Source organism: Oncorhynchus masou, chromosome 29, assembly GCF_036934945.1.
Source record: "Oncorhynchus masou masou isolate Uvic2021 chromosome 29, UVic_Omas_1.1, whole genome shotgun sequence".
In the NCBI taxonomy this organism is placed as follows: Eukaryota; Metazoa; Chordata; class Actinopteri; order Salmoniformes; family Salmonidae; genus Oncorhynchus; species Oncorhynchus masou.
The window spans coordinates 25,773,069-25,793,643 of NC_088240.1; the positions used below are offsets into that span (position 1 = coordinate 25,773,069).

General features: G+C 40.7%; 1 protein-coding gene across 1 annotated transcript in view; it reads right to left on the reverse strand.

Annotated features, from left to right (window-relative positions):
* The window catches only part of LOC135519264 (ubiquitin-conjugating enzyme E2 E3-like), a 45,389-nt gene extending 35,972 nt beyond the window's left edge, over positions 1-9,417 (reverse strand). The window contains exons 1-3 of the mRNA XM_064944398.1: positions 9,279-9,417; positions 7,866-8,074; positions 6,097-6,147 (exon numbers count right to left, since the gene is read on the reverse strand). Coding sequence (XP_064800470.1) covers positions 6,097-6,147; positions 7,866-8,062 — 248 coding nt within the window. The 5' untranslated portion in view covers positions 8,063-8,074; positions 9,279-9,417. The remainder of the gene's footprint in view (positions 1-6,096; positions 6,148-7,865; positions 8,075-9,278) is intronic.
* Between the last annotated feature and the right edge of the window lie 11,158 nt (positions 9,418-20,575).

The window sequence follows — 20,575 nt, forward strand, 5'->3', positions numbered from 1 at the left end:
AAACGCATTATTTTAATTTTATTTGCGATTTTCAGAAATCGTTAACGTTGCGTTATGCTAATGAGCCTGAGGCTTAGTCACAATCCCGGATCCGGGATGGGGAGTTTCAAGAGGTTAACAAGGGTGTGGACAGCAGTTTTACCTTAACAAGGGAGTAGACAGTAGTTTTACCTTAAGAAGGGAGTGGACAGCAGTTGTACCTAAAGAATTAAGAAGGGAGTGGACAGCAGTTTTACCTTAAGAATTAAGAAGGGAGTGGACAGCAGTTTTACCTCAAGAAGGGAGTGGACAGCAGTTTTACCTTAAGAATTAAGAAGGGAGTGGACAGCAGTTTTACCTTAAGAATTAAGAAGGGAGTGGACAGCAGTTTTACCTTAAGAATTAAGAAGGGAGTGGACAGCAGTTTTACCTCAAGAAGGGAGTGGACAGCAGTTGTACCTAAAGAATTAAGAAGGGAGTGGACAGCAGTTTTACCTTAAGAATTAAGAAGGGAGTGGACAGCAGTTTTACCTCAAGAAGGGAGTGGACAGCAGTTTTACCTTAAGAATTAAGAAGGGAGTGGACAGCAGTTTTACCTTAAGAAGGGAGTGGACAGCAGTTTTACCTTAAGAAGGGAGTGGACAGCAGTTTTACCTTAAGAAGGGAGTGGACAGCAGTTGTACCTAAAGAATTAAGAAGGGAGTGGACAGCAGTTTTACCTTAAGAATTAAGAAGGGAGTGGACAGCAGTTGTACCTTAAGAATTAAGAAGGGAGTGGACAGCAGTTGTACCTTAAGAATTAAGAAGGGAGTGGACAGCAGTTGTACCTTAAGAATTAAGAAGGGAGTGGACAGCAGTTGTACCTTAAGAATTAAGAAGGGAGTGGACAGCAGTTTTACCTCAAGAAGGGTGTGGACAGCAGTTTTACCTTAAGAAGGGAGTGGACAGCAGTTTTACCTTAAGAAGGGAGTGGACAGCAGTTGTACCTTAAGAATTAAGAAGGGAGTGGACAGCAGTTGTACCTCAAGAAGGGTGTGGACAGCAGTTTTACCTTAAGAAGGGAGTGGACAGCAGTTTTACCTTAAGAAGGGAGTGGACAGCAGTTTTACCTTAACAAGGGAGTGGACAGCAGTTTTACCTTAACAAGGGAGTGGACAGCAGTTTTACCTTAAGAAGGAACTGGTGGTACTGACAGATAATAATAAACTAACAACACATGCCACAGCTTCTATTGAAATATGACTATACAATCCCTGAGGAGATTGAACACATAAAGCCACACAAAGCATGGCAGGTATAAAGTGCATTTTGACATTTATTGTCATGAGTCTTGTCCTGGGGACAGAACTCTTAGATAGGCCAACTGCAAAGTCAAAATTGGCTATATTGTTAAAATTCCTGAAAACTAACATGAGCCTTTTGGTCTACATTTAAGTTCGGGTCAGGCATTAGGGTTAGCAGTGTGGCTAAGGTTAGGGTTAGGTTTAAAATCAGATTTGAGGAATTTGTCTGTGCCAACTAGTGATCACTCTGCAGAGTTGCTTCCAGAACAAGAAAAATGCTAACCTGCGTGCTATGATAGGACAGAACAACATTTTCACTGTCCTGGGGGTGAGGGAGACAGGGGGGAGTGAAACGGGGAGGGGGGATTGAAGGGGTGAGAAGGGGGATAGAGGGGGTGACTCTTTGGCCTATGTGTACGTGGCAGTGGGGACTGTCTTACACTGTGTGACCCCACAGTAATGCAGGGTAGAATGTCCAAGACGCCTACCACAGCTGACACAGACCAGGCAGTAACTGACAGACTGCCAGCAGCAGGCGCTAACCAACTAACTCTGGTTCATATCAGATCTGTGCATCAAACCTTAATGACACGTTCCAGCCTAAAGGGTTCCAAAATGGTTATTCAGCTGTCCCCATAGGAGAACCCTTCTTGCTTTAGGGTAGAACCATTTTGGGTTCCAAGTAGAACCCTCTTTGGAAAGGGTTCTTTCTACATGGATCCCAAAAGGGTTCTACCTAGAACCAAAAAGGTTCTAAGGGTTCTCCTATGGGGACAGCCAAAGATAGCACCTTTTCTTCTAAGAGTGTAGAGCTTTCTTTAAATGTTTATTCAGGGTAGATCAGATTGGATGAACAGGGCAGAGAAATCAGCATTATATTTCTTCATAGCCCATTCTACATGCACTGCTTGCTTTAAGTGTAATAATGACAAGATACATAGAATACAGCTGAGGGGTACAGTGTGTGTAGAGTTTCTCTGGTTGAGCCTGTTCTATAGTGATACACACTAACATTGCTTCTTTCCTGATCTGTTTCTGAACTAGACTATATGCAGAGAGGAATCACCAATTACTGAACTAATCTACCAATTATATACAAATGAGATTGTTTGAATAAATGAATGGAACACAGATAAATAAGATGGAGAAGGTCTTTTCATAATTTGTCTAAATGATTCTTCAACAGTATCCCTCTAGAAACCAGATGATGAAAAGGATGAATTCCAGACGCTGTCTTCTAACAGGAGTAGAGGTAGGGGCGGCCAGACGGTGAAATGTATCCTGCCACGCAGAATGAACGATCAATACACAATGCAACTAACAAGAAGAACGGCCCCAATGTATACACAATTGTATCTTGTATCTAACTATTTTCAATGATTATGTATCCTTATATACATAATACATATATAACAAGGGAAGTCACATTGAGATTGACATGTCTTTTTCAAGTGAGCCCTGACTGCATAGGCAGTGCAGATGCAGAAGTCCTCTGCTACAATGTGTTCCCTCTCACTAGAAATTCCATGGCTATTAGCACTTTGTCCTTTCAAAGAAGAAGTGAGCAGAGTGCACGTTGTAAACCAATACCAGGAAGACCGGCACGGGAAGAATTGCATGTCAAGGTACATTACAAACAGAGCAGACTAGACGATACAGTTGATGTGCTTTATAGTAGCTTTATTTTGTTTAGTCATGTCGTCATTTGGATGTTTTTCCTTTTCTAAAGGAGTATACATCCCCATATATGTCCTTTGCTCATAAACATGTGTGTTTATGTCTGGTCAGACAGGTCTGCATGGTGGCATTGGTTTTTCATCAATAGCAGTGCTTCTCTGCATTACTATCCAATAGCCTTGGCATAAACATTCAAAACATCATCGATCAGGTTACTGAATATGAATAGACTAGAATAGGTTCCTAGAGGGAACATCACTACACTGGGTGGACCAGCAACACAGAGGTAATGTTTTAATTCATCTGTTTAAGAATGGCATTCAGGTCCATTAAGTCTGTAATTCTTAGCATCAAATTGCAGGAGAGCTTGCCCTTGGATTAGTGTAGTAGTAGTAGTAGTGTGTGTGTGTGTGTGTGTGTGTGTGTGTGTGTGTGTGTGTGTGTGTGTGTGTGTGTGTGTGTGTGTGTGTGTGTGTGTGTGTGTGTGTGTGTGTGTGTGTGTGTGTGTGTGTGTGTGTGTGTGTGTGTGTGTTACTGTGTCAATTTGGAGTACACAAGGGCCTAGGGTGAAAGAACAAGGAAAATATTTGATAGTTGATACTGCAACCAAAACCAACAGCAATGAACTAGGCTATCTAAACCAACTGAAATTAGAGCCGAGTTGTGGGCCAAGGCACTATCAAGGCAGTGAGCCGACATGTGACACATTACCATCAAACCACTGTAATGTCCCAGGCAGCCTCCAGGTAAATGCACTGGCCACTGGGGATGTGTGTCCCAGGCAGCCTCCAGGTAAATGTGTGCACTGTATAGGGAACAGCGTGCTATTTGGAACACAACCAGAGACTGACTGTCCAATTGACTGAAAGGTGATTCATGAGCCACGCATGCACACACATGACAGCAGTGCTGATCAAGGATCAGGTCACCATTGTCTTTTTAATCATATTTGTTATAATCTAAAAGGAAAAACTGATCCTATATCAGCACTCCTACTCAAAGTGCACAGCACAGAGTGAAAGATAAGACCGAGAAAGGTCCTGCATTGTCAATTACCATTGTCAAAGGTTGTCTCGGGAGTGCCCTAGTTGTGCCAGGGCAGGATATCGATCCTGTTTCAATTCAGAAGACACACGGTGTGGGCTGGAGCTCACCACTACAGCATCAACACAACAGGCAGAGGAGGAGCACATATTCACCCACATCATGCTGATCTGTGGTCCATGATACACGACCACATGTTCACAGGGACACAGTGATCCAATCTACATCTCAGTGAGGCAGTCTTGCATGTCGAAGGTTAACTTAACCTATGCATACATGCAATATCAGCATCTTAGAAAACAGGGGTGTATTCACTCGGAACCAAACAGAACCAAACAGAAGCAAACGGAACGATATAGGGAGGCACCTACCTGAATTTTTCCAATAGAAACCCTAGTTTCATTTTACGTTTGGAGTAAACCGTTTCCGTTGGGAAATGTTTTGGGCTAATTACACCCCAGAATAAAGGTAGCAGCCTCCACATCAACCCCTATGACACCACAGTAACTGATTCTATTCTAAAACCACAAACCTGGAGTCAAATCATGTTGGAGGTTAGTGTTAAGTTTAGTTTATTAGGATCAACATTTGCTGTCACACATTCAGCATCTACTCTTACTGGGGTCCACTTAAACATAAAATACATGACAGTGAAATATTGGTGTAATGTGAATCATCTCTATATAAGAGAGCGGCTTTCAAAGAGGCAGTGGGCACAGTGAGGTTTGTTTAGCAGGAAATAATTAATGGTTGCAGCCCAATAGAGGGGTGAAGGGGCTCGTCTGAAGAATGCCAGTACCCCCCCTTTAAGTCCTGGGTCTAGAGAGCAGAACAAAGACCATATGTCATAGTGCTGCTTCATGAATATGTTCTAGAAGGACATTCCTGGGCTGGGGTCAAAGTCATTAGAGCTAATACACTTAATGACCGCATGAAACCCAATTTCAGAGGCATAACTCAAACTCTGTCTGTAATTTCTCCTTGGTTGAAGACATTTAAAATGCAAAAACAACAAAAATTATGAAAATACAACTGTCGGTATCGTTGCAATAGTGGTTTGGATAAAGAACATTTACACACCCCAGTAAGCAAAGTATTGTAAGTTTATCAAATCGCATGACTGGAATTGAATTTCAGAAGACTCAAGGGTGACAAAAGGGCATTCGAGAATCTAAACAGACAATTTTTTCTTTTTTCACCTTCTAAAAGACTTGTTTAACAGCAAACAGTAAGACGTGTTTAACAGCTAAAAGGTATGAAGCAAAATTACTCAGCGGTCATCCAAAAACATAAAATCATACATTCTCTAACTAAACTGAATCTGCAGCATCCCATCTGCTATTCAAAAACATATCATTGTCAACTCTGTTATAGACACTTATCTATGTCAACTCAGTTATAAACACATATCTATGTCAACTCCGTTATAAACACATATCTATGTCAACTCCGTTATTAACGCATATCTATGTCAACCCCCGTTATAAACACATTCTGTATCTATGCCAACTCTGTTGTAAACACATATCTATGTCAACTCCGTTATAAACACATATCTATGTCAACTCCGTTATAAACACATATCTATGTCAACTCCGATATAAACACATATCTATGTCAACTCCGTTATAAACACATACTGTATCTATGCCAACTCTGTTATAAACACATAACTGTCAACTCTGTCCTAAACGCGTATTTGTGTCAACTCCGTTATAAAGGCATTTCTATGTCAACCTCGTTACAACAGATGGAATCTAAATGGACAGAGATCAACAGCATATAGGATGGATTTAAAGACAGTCTGCAGAAATGCAGCATCTGTTGCATTATTGAAAACATGACAGGGCAAAAACCACAGCTACAAATCAATTATTTAACACGTCAAAAACCATCAAACCAGACCATCCTCTTCGTCTCTGCTTTGAAGCCAGGCATTGAAATAATATGAATGTCCTAATAAAACACTTTAATATGACAAGTAATACAACAAGTTAAAATAAATATCTTGCAACAGTTTTGTGTGACAGCAGAACACATAACTGACAGCCTTCAGCCACATCCTAAAAAGAGCATAAACAGAATACAAATGAATATGAAATCTTTGCGATACCTGCAGTTAGGTGGTGGATCCAGAGTGATCTCAGCAAGCTCCTTCTGGATTCTGTGGGAAATAAATGATACATGTATTGAAAGTATGAGAAGAGGGCTGTGAGAGAAGAGACTCAACAGCACTAGACTAGAGCAGCCCTATAGGGAAGAACAATACACACAGAAATAATCATCAAGGATAAAAGCACAGCAAAGTCAACAGACTTGTTTCTATTGTGGACCTCACTGTCAGAGAGAGAGAGAGAGAGAAATGAGAGAGGAGAAGAGAAGAGATTTTACAGCACTAAACTAGAGTAGCTATGTAGACTAGGGACTTACACTGCCCTCTACCAATGTAGCTCTAACTGCACGGCTCTCTCTCTCTATATCTCTCTCTCTCTCTCTCTCTCTCTCTCTCTCTCTCTCTGCTCAGCACAGCTAACATGGCTGCTTCCTCTTTGTTCTCCCAGGCAGAACCCGAAGCCCAAAACAGCAAAACTTTCTCTCCTTCGTTTCTTCCCATCCATTCACCCCAAAACAACACTCTCACCCCCAGCACAAAGCTAGCTCACCTCACCTCCAACCCCGCCACTCATCCACCCGTTCCAGTCACATTAAGCACAAAAGATTTTATTTTAAAGCTTATATGCAAATGAGGCAAAGAGGGAGAGGGAGGGGGGAGGACCTCGGGTATATTTGACAAGGGCTTTAAACCAGAGAGAGCTGCGTAGGGGGCTGTTACTAAAGCATTATTAACAGTTCGTAAGGGAGAAAAAGGGGAGGATTTTGACATACATGCCTTTAAATACATTTCTATTCTGGTCTACCGTTAGTATTTGATACATATATTAAAAAGGGCAATCTGCAGTTGCTACATCTATTTTAAGACTTATAAATGAATGATATGTACACACTGATTATTGAAGAATACAACTCCATTGTTTGTAAACAACTTAAATGTAAACAAACCCTATATAGCCTTAAAACATGGTTGAAACTATAATTTCAATATCATGGATGGTCAGTCCGTGTGCATCCATAGCGCTGTCCATGAATTTGAAAGTGATCGCATTTCTCCAGCCCCATTCCTCAGCTTTTGAATGAAACAGAGGTGGGGTTAAGGCTTGGTTATTGTGTTTTTTTTATTTATTTTACCTTTATTTAACTAGGCAAGTCAGTTAAGAACAAATTCTTATTTTCAATGATGGCCTAGGAACAGTGGGTTAACTGCCTTGTTCAGGGGCAGAACGACAGATTTTTACCTTGTCAGCTCAGGGATCCTTTCAGTTACTAGTTCAACGCTCTAACCACTAGGCTACATGCCGCCGTTGCAACTGCTGATTGACACTTTAAGGGCTATTGTGTAGATCATTCTGTATATTTTTGAAGTTCAGATAAGATTGAAAAACTGCTAAACATGTATGTATGTTAAAGTGACTATCTTCCTCTCGCACAACATTAAATATTGTGACATGATGAGGAGAATAGGTCACTATCAATACTTCACGAAACCTTGATCAAACAACTTAATAATAAAGCCTTTACTACATAATGTATAATGTAGTCATAATGTAGTACAATGGCTGTAGTTTTTAATAATCGTATTTGGCACATGAATAATAGATTAAAAGAAATGGCTCCTATCATAATAGGATTTGTGACTCAAAGGATTAAAGCATTATAAATTAACCATAATTCTTATATTAGGGCTACTCAGTTTAGCAGGATGTCGGCTCCAGTAATTATGAATTATTCCAAATTGGAAGAAGACAGTGATAATGAAGACATTACCTTTTAGCACTAGTGGACAACTTGGCGGTAGTCTTGCTGGATAATTTGGTAGGTTTCTTCTGTTGCTGAGGGGGTGTGGCGGGCTGCTGTTTTCTCTCGGGCTCCGGCACTGCCGGGTCTCTCTGGTCCGCATCAGAACTACCACTGCTGGTGCTTGGACTCTCATCATCTGACCGCCCTTGTCTTTCACTGGACATGTTGATTCCCACCTATGAAGAATGAACAGAAAAGTTATGCACCGTTTCAATAACTGGGATACCTACATCATAACTTTGGATAATAACATGGTCATAGGCTACAGCTAATCGATAACTGCATTGAATCTACGCATGATGTTATTGCAGCTGAGATGATAGATATCCAGCCGAGAGAGATAGGTGTTGCTCATCATCAGACATGTAGGTTACCTCCTCAACTTTACATAACTCACTGGACTGGTCGACCCCTTTGTGGGTTGGTCTGTGGTTTGTAACCTACATAAGTAGGCCTATTCAGGCCTATTTCCTGTCTGTCAATTTAATGGTAAGATGTTGAGCATTACTGAGTATTTATCAAAAGTTATTTATAAACAAAAGCTAAAACTATTTATACATAATATCCATTAGAGTACTTTATTTAAATCACTGTAATTTTGATGGACAAACGATGTTCTTTATGATTCCATAATCCACAATGGTCACACCACACGTCTATATCAATCTATATGGTTAGATAAGGGTCACCAAATCATTCCATTAGCTCGATCCAATTGGCTTTTAATAATCCCCTTATGGACCCATAACACGCGTGCAAATATTGTTACATTATCGCAGTGTATTTGAAGCCTTGTGGACGGTAATAAAAGAAGGCTCGGATTCAATCCTTGTGACTAATGACTAGGGTACTATACCTTCGTTTTGGGGTGAGTTCCCGAATGATTTACCTGTCAAAAGCCAAGCAATAGAAAACAATGATACAAAACACTCCTAGCCTACAACATAGCCACCATCACACAAATCTTGGTTTGGAGAATACGAATGAAGAGCTGCAAGAAAAGCATAATTGCACCTATTTGCAGCAAGGGGGCTCGCAGACAGGCAGGCGAGCTAAATAAAACATAGCATGTTTCTCTCACTTTAGGAGACCATTATTATACGTCTATCCCCGACGAATAGGAGCATATCGACTATAAGTCAATTGACGCATTCTAAGGAACAGTACATGTTTCGAATCCGACCTTAGAGTCCCTTGTAGATCGGCAAGGTTTGTTATGGTAGGAGACTCCAGTATCAGCATGGTGTACCAAGTCAACTGATGCATGAAGTCAGTTCTGAGCAAGCTCCCTCTAACACGACAGCGCTGAAAAAAACAAGAAAGGACGATCTTTCTCCGCCTAAACTAGACTCTCCCGAGTCCTTGGAGCTTGTTCTTTACCTTTAGCGTGGTCTCGTCCTGAATTAGGCCGGGTAGGAGTGTTTAAAATCCGGTGGAATTGTAGCCGGGAAGACGACGAGCTCCGGCCAAGCTGTGAACATTGGAGAATCGGAAGGAGAGGAGGTGCTGCATTACTGGCTTAGAAGAGACAGGTGGCGCTGGATAGCGAGTGAGTCAATCGTTGCTTTGGGTGAATTGAGATTGAGACGGGGAGATCTGTTTCACTCTCACTTCCAAACGGTGGTCATAGAGCAAACAGCAGGAAATGCACTGTCTGTCACTACTTGCAGTCCTCTGATATTCATTCGAGTGAAGGAGCATATGTAGGACTATTATTTTGATGTTTTTGGGGCTTCAAAACAGCGGAGGGGAATACAGAATACAGGTTTGAACAACGCTTGTTATGTGTCACTACAGTTGGATACAATGTTGCCTTGTGGAAGTTTTCTGTGATGATTGCCTTGACTGCAGCTGTGCACGGAACGAGAACGGATCCATTGTATATAGACAAAGCTATAATGTATCCCGTTGGGAACAAGTTGAAGATTGCCAAATACTTCTGAATTTATAGCATATGTATTACCTTCTGCATTTGTTTTTCTATAACAGAATAGGTATATATTTTACATTATATGTTAATAATTCATATCCTATAATATCTTCATTGAATGAATTTTAAATGTTTATCATAATTGGATAATTGAATTGAACTGATCTTATTTGAATAGGGTTACAGTAGGTACAGTTCTATTGATTGCTTCTCACAGCACTTTATTGGTGCTGTATTCATTCTTTCATTCATTCATCCATCCATTAGTTATTTGATTCATTCATTCAAAGGCAAATAAAGCACCTGTGTTAACTGTGTGATATTGTAAACTATTGCTGGGTCTTGAATGGGTACTGTCTCCAAGGCCAGGTTACCCAGGTGTAGTATGAGATACTTAAAGGTTGATGGCGGAAGCATGAAATAATTATTCTGGCTGACACCTAACTTGAAGTCCTCCTGGCTTTCACGTGAGTCGAGACAGCCAGGCTATGAAAGAATATCCAACAACCTCAAACATTTGCTTATGAATTGGCCTACCTCTCTGCACTACACACATTCAAAGGAATGCCATGACAGCTTGACAGGGTGTTAACATGAAGAACACGGGAGTCAAAAATAAGTCATAAACTGTTGTGGCAGGTTGGAATGTACAGATGTCAGCCACTTACTCAGAGGGAAAAGAGTTGAATCTGTTGCTACTTCAGCAGCTTCCACAGGATACATGTGCAAACAGAAGGATTAGCTGCAACGTTTGACACCCAGCAGATAACCACATAGTTGATTGATCGAGGGGGGGAAAACATTATCAGTAAATTATTTGCCAAGTTCTTGTCACACCATTGTGATAAAAAGATTGTAGAAATGCCACCATTGATTAGTGTAGGATTCAGAATCAGCTACAATACGTTTTGATGGCTCCTTCACAGAATCTAGAGGTGAAATCAGAAAGGAAGATCATTTAGTTTGGCTGTGTGGCTAGCTCCCCGGAGGAGAGGAGAGGAGAGGAGAGGAGAGGAGAGGAGAGGAGAGGAGAGGAGAGGAGAGGAGAGGAGAGGAGAGGAGAGGAGAGGAGAGGAGAGGAGAGGAGAGGAGAGGAGAGGAGAGGAGAGGAGAGGAGAGGAGAGGAGTGGAGAAGAGGGAGCAAGTGCCTGACGTCTGGGCCTTATCGTCTGTGACAGCTCACTGACAGCAGGGAAAGGAAAGGAAAACAGAGTTTTCCAATAGATGTGATGAAAATGAATTACAAGGCTGTACTCAGCCATGATATGAATCAAATGTACAGTAGGGAGAGAATAGATACATCTCTGGAGGGCATATATCAACAGAGTGAAAAATGGGTTGGTATTCATTATTGTGTAGAATATAAAAGCAAAAGGAAGTAGGGCAGTAAGTCCTTGGTTTATTGTATCTTTGTTGTAATCGCTTCCCTTCCCCTTAGCGAGAGGAATATGTGCAAGTCAATTATTCATGAATAATACCTCAAGGTAAATAAAGGTAGGAATGTCTTTGAAGGAATCAGTAGGTCAACTGATACAATTATCTGCAATGTTATCATTCGTGTTTTGTCTACATCCAACTTCCAGTTGATTTAACTCTTTTAAGCTTAACTGAAGCGGTCAAGTTCCTTTTTCAAAAGTATGCAAAGTAATGGAACATAATGCACCTGCTTTTTACTGAAAGCTGCAGGATGTCCTTCATCACTCACCCATGATATGAGTGTAGTAACACTTTATTGCCACCTGAAAAAGCCCTTATGATAACAGAGAAAAACCACTGTACCGCTATATATTTCTGATCATAATCAGCCAACTGCAGTTTTCAAACCATAAAATGCTATACTCAAGTGTTTTAAGGCCTTTGGTGTGAACGATAGAAAGATGGACTAAAGTAACTCATAGAAACTAATATGAGAGCTACTCTAAAGACAATGGGTTTACATTTACAAGAGAGCCAGTAACTTATTCGCCCACATACACACACAGGCACGCGAATACACACACACAGGCACACACACACACACACACACACACACACACACACACACACACACACACACACACACACACACACACACACACACACACACACACACACACACACACACACACACACACACACACACACACACACAGAGAGAGAGAGTTACAAAGCCACTATAAATAAAAGTAATTTAAATGAGAGTACATTTAGGAATTGCCAGGACCCTAAAACGATTGTCCTGCCTTAATATTAATAATGGGTTCTTAATTCGACTCAGTACACAGAAAGCAGAGGAAATGAACATTAATATTTCATCACACAGATGTCTGTCTGTCTGTCTGTCTGTCTGTCTGTCTGTCTGTCTGTCTGTCTGTCTGTCTCTTTTTCCTTCCACCCCAGGGAAACAGCTACAGTAGACAGGGCAGAGATTCACAACAAGCACTTCAAGTGCAGACTGACTGTGTCTGGACTGGAACATTGCTCATAAAAACTTTCCCTTCCAGTGCTGACTGTGTGTATTTTTGGTGGTAGTGGTTTGTCCAAAGGTAGGACCTGATGTTTGTTTTTTATTCCTGATATTTACTAAGAGTGTTTGTGTATCGGGGATGTCTATATTTGAAGTTAGTTTATTGGGTCAATTAAGCTTTCCCCCTCTCTTATACTGTACTTTTAATGTTGATATGGAAGTACTTGCCACGAGTGAGCTGACTATGTGTGTGTAGACGATACGAGTCAATAAGGTCCGATAATCAGAGAGGAGGAAGTGTATATTCCACTTTTGTGAAGGTGCCCTCTGTCTAGTTCTGAGTGTAGATAGAGCCACTAGTGCGTCAGTCTGGTCTACACTCTTAGAAAAAAAAGTGCTATCTACATGGAACCCAAAATAGTTCTACTCAGAAACAAAAAGGGTTCTACCTGGAACCAAAAAGGATTCTCCTATGGGGACAGCTGAAGAACCCTTGTTTCTAAGAGTGTAAAGAGTGTAGTGGAAGTGCTGCAGACTCCAAACCACGTATCTCCATGGTGATGGGGGTTTGATCCCCCTTTCTGATTACTCTGTCTAAGCTCCTCTATCTCTGTAACTTCCAATTGTCCTTTTCTTAAAATAATTCAAAAGTGAAAGGGCATTAGAAATCTGATGTCCTTTTTTTCCTCAGGAAAGTGCCTTCTCCTGCTCCTCCTCGGTCTATAGGCTGAAACAGCATGTTGGGACATCCAGACTCCCAGACATAACACACCGCTGTGCTCATTGACACTGAGTCACTGGCACCATGCAGCCAAAGACAACTCCCCCAGAAGAACATTGTGTAATCTGATGTTGTTTTTTCTCTCTGGTGTGGTTTTGGATGAATTCATATTTTCCTCACACAAGTATTTAAGTCCTGGTGAGACATGGAAGACAGACACCTCGCTAACTTAGTTGTGGGTTGTCCCTTCTCCAGAAACAAATTTGTGTCCAAAATGGCACCCTATTTCCAATAGTGAACTACTTTTGCCATTTGGGACACATAAATGGAGTGCTGTAGAGGATTGCCACCGAGTGTTCTGATATTGGGTAGAGCTGCAGAGCTATTTGTTTTCACTGTAGTTTAAATTTTATCAGGTTGACTCTTGTGCGAAGTTGTAGACTGGAGATGATAATATTGCTTTAAGAGTATGGTGAAATTAGTCCATGATGTGGTGTGTTAATACCGCTGATGTCTTTGTGGATAATTGCCATATGGTTCTAATCAAGTTAAATGCAGTGTTTTGAAAGAAAAGGCTAATTGTTTATTTGCTGCATCTGTCAATGTGATACCGGACCCAATTTCCTTTTATCTAATATGGTGGTGGTCATTTCTGTGCTTATTGACCAATTCTAACATTGTTTGGTTGGAATTGATTCTCACATGTTGTCTGTAGCTGAAGCTCTGCTGCACAATTACACATAACCTGCTGACTATTACATTTCTTTTGTCTAGACATTGCTCTCTCTGATGGATTTTATACAACGAGAACAAATATTTACATTGTTGTAATCCAATAGTTTTGTAGGGGAGGACATTGTGTGAATAACTCCTTCTGAATGTGTATGTTTAATGATTGGTTTGTAGATTTAGCTTATCTGGAGACGTGCGAAAGGGAGGGCTTAGCGAGGACATTTGCATCCGAAATGGTACCCTATTCCCTGTATAGTCCACTACTTTTGACCGGGCCCATCGGGGCTCTGGTCAAAAGTAGTGGACTATTTAGGGAATAGAGTGCCATTTGGGACGCAGCTTGTGAATATAAGCCATCTTTGATTACAATATTCTACTGAAGTGACATGAGCCTTCTGTTTTCATCACACAGCGTTCACAGTTCACGCTTTGGCTGCCCCATCGCATGTGTGTGTGTGTGTTTGTGACTGCAGGTGTGTGCGTCCATGTGTGCGCACGTGTGTGCCCATGTGTGTTTGTATGTGAGGGGGGCGGGGGAGGGGGGCAGTGTGTGGTAATTAGAGTACCAATGAATAGAGCTGCTGATGGGGGTGAGAATCTGTGAATTATTACCCTTTATTCATTCTGAGGTATATTGCAGGTGTATTACAACTTGGAGGTGAGGAATCACCATAGACATTCTGATTGATCTGTATGAAAGGCCACCTAAAGACAGAGGCATGTGGGGGATAACTTGGGGAAGGTGATGCATAGTAACCAGGTCCCAAATCTGTTTGTACTCTCACCAACTCGTATATAGTCGTTATCATGCCAATAACCACAGGAATTCCATATACAACACAAACAGATCTGGGAATAGGCTATGTTCACAGCACTTCTGGGCTGGCTTTGTCTTGACCGCTGAGGATTTATTAAACAAGATTTAATTTTAGCTCCGATATGTTCTCTGTTGACCTGGATTAATATAAAGTATATAGCCTCTGAATAGCCCCTTCTCAAGACTCCTCTCTCGCTTTCTCCCTCTCTCTTTCCATCCCCCCTCAGGCCCCTCCCTCCCATAATGTAGCCCAATGTCCTCTGATTACCACTGTGCAGTTTGCATGGTGTTGAAATTGAAATGTGCTGTACTAATATCCACCATTAATTATTGCCAGGGAAAAGAGAGGAATTCCAGTTATTCCTCTCTCTCGTTCTCTGTCTCCTGTCATGCTCTCTCTCTTTCACTCTCCTTCCTATTCTTCTCGTTTCGATTCTATGCAAGGAAGCAGGATTTAGCCATCATTATTACCCATCTGGATTCATATTCACCACCCACTCAGCAACATTTCAAACCAGTCTGACCCCATGTTAATCTGAATTGGTTAACATGAACAGAATCCATCCCTAGACCTCAACACAAAACGGTGTAATGAAATGTATTTGCCTTAACGTGTATCTCACAGCCATAAGTAAAACGTGCTATAAAATACACATTGACTGTGGCAGTTTAGATTGAGAATCGTCTCTGACGACTCTCTGATGACTTGAGCAGAGTTTTAAATACACCTTTCAAGGCAACACAGATAGAGGCACTCTACTCTTTATAAATGCATGCACACTCACACACACACACACACACACACACACACACACACACACACACACACACACACACACACACACACACACACACACACACACACACACACACACACACACACACACACACAAAGCTCTTTATGGGCAAACTGCCACATTCAAATTCCATCAGATGAAGAGCATCTATCATCCCTCCCTCATAGGACTGTCTGTCACCATGTCTGGTCTATAGTTCACCTGAGGGATTATCTATTTTACTGTTGAGGTAATTCCTTCCTGGTTTGACCAGGCCAGCTGCATTTTGGCAGAAATTTAGACTCAGGCCATACCCAGTGGGCAAAACTGGTTGAAATCATTTCAACAACCAGATTACAACCAACCGTGTGACAATACATTCAGTTTGTAAACTGGTTGTAATGTCAACAACCAGATTACAGCCAACCGTGTGACAATACATTCAGTTTGTAAACTGGTTGTAATGATGTCAACAACTAGATTACAACCAACCGTGTGACAATACATTCAGCTTGTAAACTGGTTGTAATGACACAATTACTGAGTGCTGACCAATCAGGTTCTTATTAAGCAAATCAACAAATCAATAAATAATTATATGGCCATTGCAGCCAATCAAAACAGCTTAATTCTTAGAAAAACAGCTTTGAAAAGTGTATTCCCTTGCAGTGTTATTTTGCAATATTACTTTAGTGCCTTGCTGCATACATGCACGTTTTGGAATATTTGATTCTATATATTTGTATTGTACTTTTCACCCTGTAATTTAGTCATTATTGTGGAGTCACTACAATGTTGTTGATCCATCCTCAGTTTACTCCCATAACAGCCATTGAACTCTGTAACTGTTTTAACATCACATATGGCATCATGGTAACATCCCTGAGCAGTTTCATTCCTGTCCTGTAGCTCGGTTCAGAAAGACAACTGTATCTTTGATGTGTCTGTGTGTTTAATACATAATCCACAGCATAATTATTAACTTGACCATGCTTAAAGAGACATTCGATGTCTGATTTGATATTGTTACCCATCTACCAATCACTGCCCTTCTTTATGAGGCTTTCGGAAGGCTCCCTGGTCTTTGTAGTTTAATCTGTCCTTAAAATTCTTGATTGAGGGGACTTACATATTCTGTATGTATGGGGGACAGAAGAAGGGTTAGTCGTTCAAAAATCATGTCAACCCCAATTATTTCAGAGTCCATATTATGTGATTTGTTAATCCCAATTTTTCTCCTGAACTAATTTAGGCTTTCTGAATACTTATGCAACTACTACAGTGGGACCCAAAAAGTATTTAGTCAGCCACCAATTGTGCAAGTTCTCACACTTAAAAAGATGAGAGAGGCCTGTAATTTTCATCATAGGTACACTTCGACTATGACAGACAAAATGAAAAAAAAAATCCAGAAAATCACATTGTAGGATTTTTTTATGAATTTATTTGCAAATTATGGTGGAAAATAAGTATTTGGTCACCTACAAACAAGCAAGATTTCTGGCTCTCACAGAGCTGTAACTTCTTCTTTAAGAGGGTCCTCTGTCCTCCACTAGTTACCTGTATTAATGGCACCTGTTTGTAAATACTTTTTTGCCCCACTGTATGTCTTATAGCTATCAAAGTTATCAAATGTTTATTTATCTTATTTTGTTATTTTGACTTATTTTGAGTTCATTGTTGACAACAAATGTAAATTAAATACATTTTTATTCCCACGTTGTAACACAATACATGTGAAGAAATTCAAAGGGTATGAATACTTTGCAAGTATACAGTGTAGGCCGTCTCGTCGTTGTTGGTAATAAAGTCTACCACTGTTGTGTCGTCTGTAGGGTCTGCAGGGTCTCGAGCTTGATGACGAGTTTGGAGGGTACTATGGTGTTAACTGCTGAGCTGTAGTCGATGAACAGCATTCTCACATAGGTATTCCTCTTGTCCAGATGGGTTAGAGCAGTGTGCAGTGTGGAGTGTGGTTGCGATTGCGTCGTCTGTGGACCTATTGTGGAGGTAAGCAAATTGAAGTGGGTCTAGGGTGTCAGGTAGGGTGGATGTGATATGGTCCTTGACTAATCTCTCAAAGCACTTCATGATGACGAAAGTGAGTGCTACGGGGTGGTAGTTGTTTAGCTCAGTTACCTTCACTTTTTTGGGAACAGGAACAATGCTGGCCCTCTTGAAGCATGTGGGAATAGCAGACTGGGATAAGGATTGATTGAATATGTCCGTAAACACACCATCCAGCTGGTCTGCGCATGCTCTGATGATGCGGCTGGGGATGCCGTCTGGGCTTGCAGCCTTGCGAGGGTGAACACGTTTAAATCTATTACTCACATCGGCTGCATGAAGGAGAGACCGCAGGTTTTGGTAGTGGGCCGTGTCAGTGGCACTGTATTGTCCTCAAAGCGAAGTTGTTTAGTTTGTCTGGGAGCAAGACATCCTGGTCCGTGACGGAGTTTTTTTTTTTTTTGTAGTCCGTGATTGACTGTAAACCCTGCCGCTTACCTCTTGTGTCTGAGCCATGTAATTGCAACTCTATACTGACGCTTAGCTTGTTTGATTGCCTTGCGGAGAGAATAGCTACACTGTTTGTATTCGGTCACGTTTCCGGTCACCTTGCCCTGGTTAAAAGCAGTGGTTCATGCTTTATCTGTCCATAGGACCACTTTAAGCCGTACACTTCACAAAGCTGGGCTTTACGGAAGTGTGGCCAGCAAAATAGGCAAACATGTTTGGTGTTTGCCAAAAGGCAAGTGGGAGACTTCCCAAACATATGGAAGAAGACTACTCTGGTCAGATGAGACAAAAATTGACCTTTTTGGGGGTGAATAGTTATGCACGCTCAAGTTTTCTTTTAATTTGTCTTATTTTTTGTTCGTTTCACCCCCAAAAATATTTTGCATCTTCAAAGTGGTAGGCATGTTGTGTAAATCAAATGATACAAACCCCTCAAAAATCTATTTTAATTCCAGGTTGTAAGGCAACAAAATAAGAAAAATTCCTAAGAGAGTGAATACTTTCACAAGCCAATGTATTTATAGTGTACTTGACGACTCACAAGCAGAGTTGTATAAAAACCCAAACCAATTCTTCAACTTAAAAACAACTCCAAGTGTATTTTGAATGGATATACTAAATTAGAATTAAAGCGATTGAAATTAAAATACAGTTTTAATGAGAGTGTAAGTTTAATGATAGTGACTGAAAAACAATTATTTTAAAGTACACTTTTAATAAGTGTATTGAAGGTTGATGATACTATATTTATAGTATACTAAAAGACTGAAAAACAATGCACTTAAAGTACACTTTTTTTAAATAGGTGTATTAAAATGTGATTATAGCATATTTATAGTATACTAAAAGACTGAAAAAACAATTAACACACTTTTAATAAGCTTGTTGAAGTGTAATGATATTATATTTATAGTATAATTACGATATACTAGAAAAGTACATCTCGTATTTGAAGTATAATATTAAAAATGTTTGTACATTTAAGTATACTATTTTTTTCTCTTGGGGTATTCGGCCCATGTGACATAACTTTTGATTTGATTTAAACATGTTTCACATGTCAATAAAGCCCCTTTGAATTTAATTGAGAGAGAGGGGAAAAATAGAGAATGAGAGAGAGACATACAAACACACAGAGCAAGAGCGGGAGAGAGAGGAGAGAGAGATAGACATATAGACAAAGAGTGAGAGAGGAGAGGAGAGACAGAGAGACCTTGATCACAGATTTACACACTATCATCTGTCTCTAACTTTAGGGGATGTTCCAAATGTCTGCTCTCTGAAACTATTATTCTTGAGATGATTATCCCAGTAATAACTGTATGTGTCTCTTCTCATTTGTGTCACAATGGGTTTGGAGTATCACAATTAATATATAGAGAGGGGGAATGAAAAGGAGGGAAACTGATTGGAAAGGGAGGCCTCTCTGTCTCTTTCTCTCTCTCTTATTCCCTTTGTTGTCTTTTGAGCATCTAGGGATATTACTTCCAGTATTCTGTGTTAGCCCAGGGCAGAGATAGAGGATTACAGAACATAAAAAGGGACCGTCTCAAATGGCACCCTATTCCCTTTATATTGCAGTACTTTAGAATAGGGCCCTTAAGGCTCTGTACAAATGCAGTGCACTATATAGGGACTAGAGTGGCATTTGGGACGAGTGGGATTTGGGACGCACAAAGACAGCAGTTGATGTTATGTTTCATTGCTGCATCCGTTTTGATTATTTTGCCCTCTTTTTGAGTCTAGGGTGTTTCTATGCAGGCTCAATTAAGATATAGTGTTGTATTTTATTTTGTGGTTTTACTATAAAAGATGGTTGGAACAATGGAAAGCAGGGATGGAGGTATACAGTGCTTGCTGGGAGAACAATGATTTACACTGTTTCCTGTTAGTTTTTCTATATCATTTATATAAACCTGTTCATCTTCAGAAGGGATGATTTTAGTTTTGTTCATCTTCAAAAGAGATGACTATTGTTGCACTGTTTTACACTTTGAGGAACTGCAGTCTCTCAATCTCTCTCAAGCCAGTTTATCATTTTCTTACATGTATATGTAGATCAGTAGTCACTGTGCTTCAAGCGTCAAGTACTACTCAAGGAATCCCTCTCTCCATCTTCTCCTCCTTCTAATCTCTTCCTCCAGTCCCCTCTTCATTCCTCTCTTCACAGCTATCATCCTTACGCTGGTCTCTTTGTACTTTTATAGGACATCTTGTCTTTATTGTTGATGCCTGCAATTCTCCACCTCTCCTTCACACAGGTTGCGTCCGTATGGCACCCTATATAGTACACTACTTTTGACCAGTGTAGTGCACTATATAGGGAATAGGGGGCCATTTGGGATGCAAACAAAGTCAGCTGGATGGTTGGTAGTGAATTACTGAGTTGGCGGTCTGTCGTGAGGAAAATGCTTATAGGCACAGAGGAGAATTCTGTTACTATCCAATCAACTGAGCCAGTGTAGCGAGGGCCCCTGCTCAGCTTTATAACTACTCTCATGCTATTTCACACATTTTGCCATGAGGCTGAGAGAAAATGTTGCTGTTTTAGAGCTAATTTCCTGTTATGCTACACATTTTGCCATGAGGCTGAGATACATTTTGCAGTTTTGAAATTCATTTCTTATCGTTCTAAACATTTTGTTCGTGGCTTATGACGTGTTCATACACTATCTGGGGGGCCTTGCGGGGGCAGCGGGTTGGTCTATAAAGAGTATATAACATGTACCAGTGGGCAA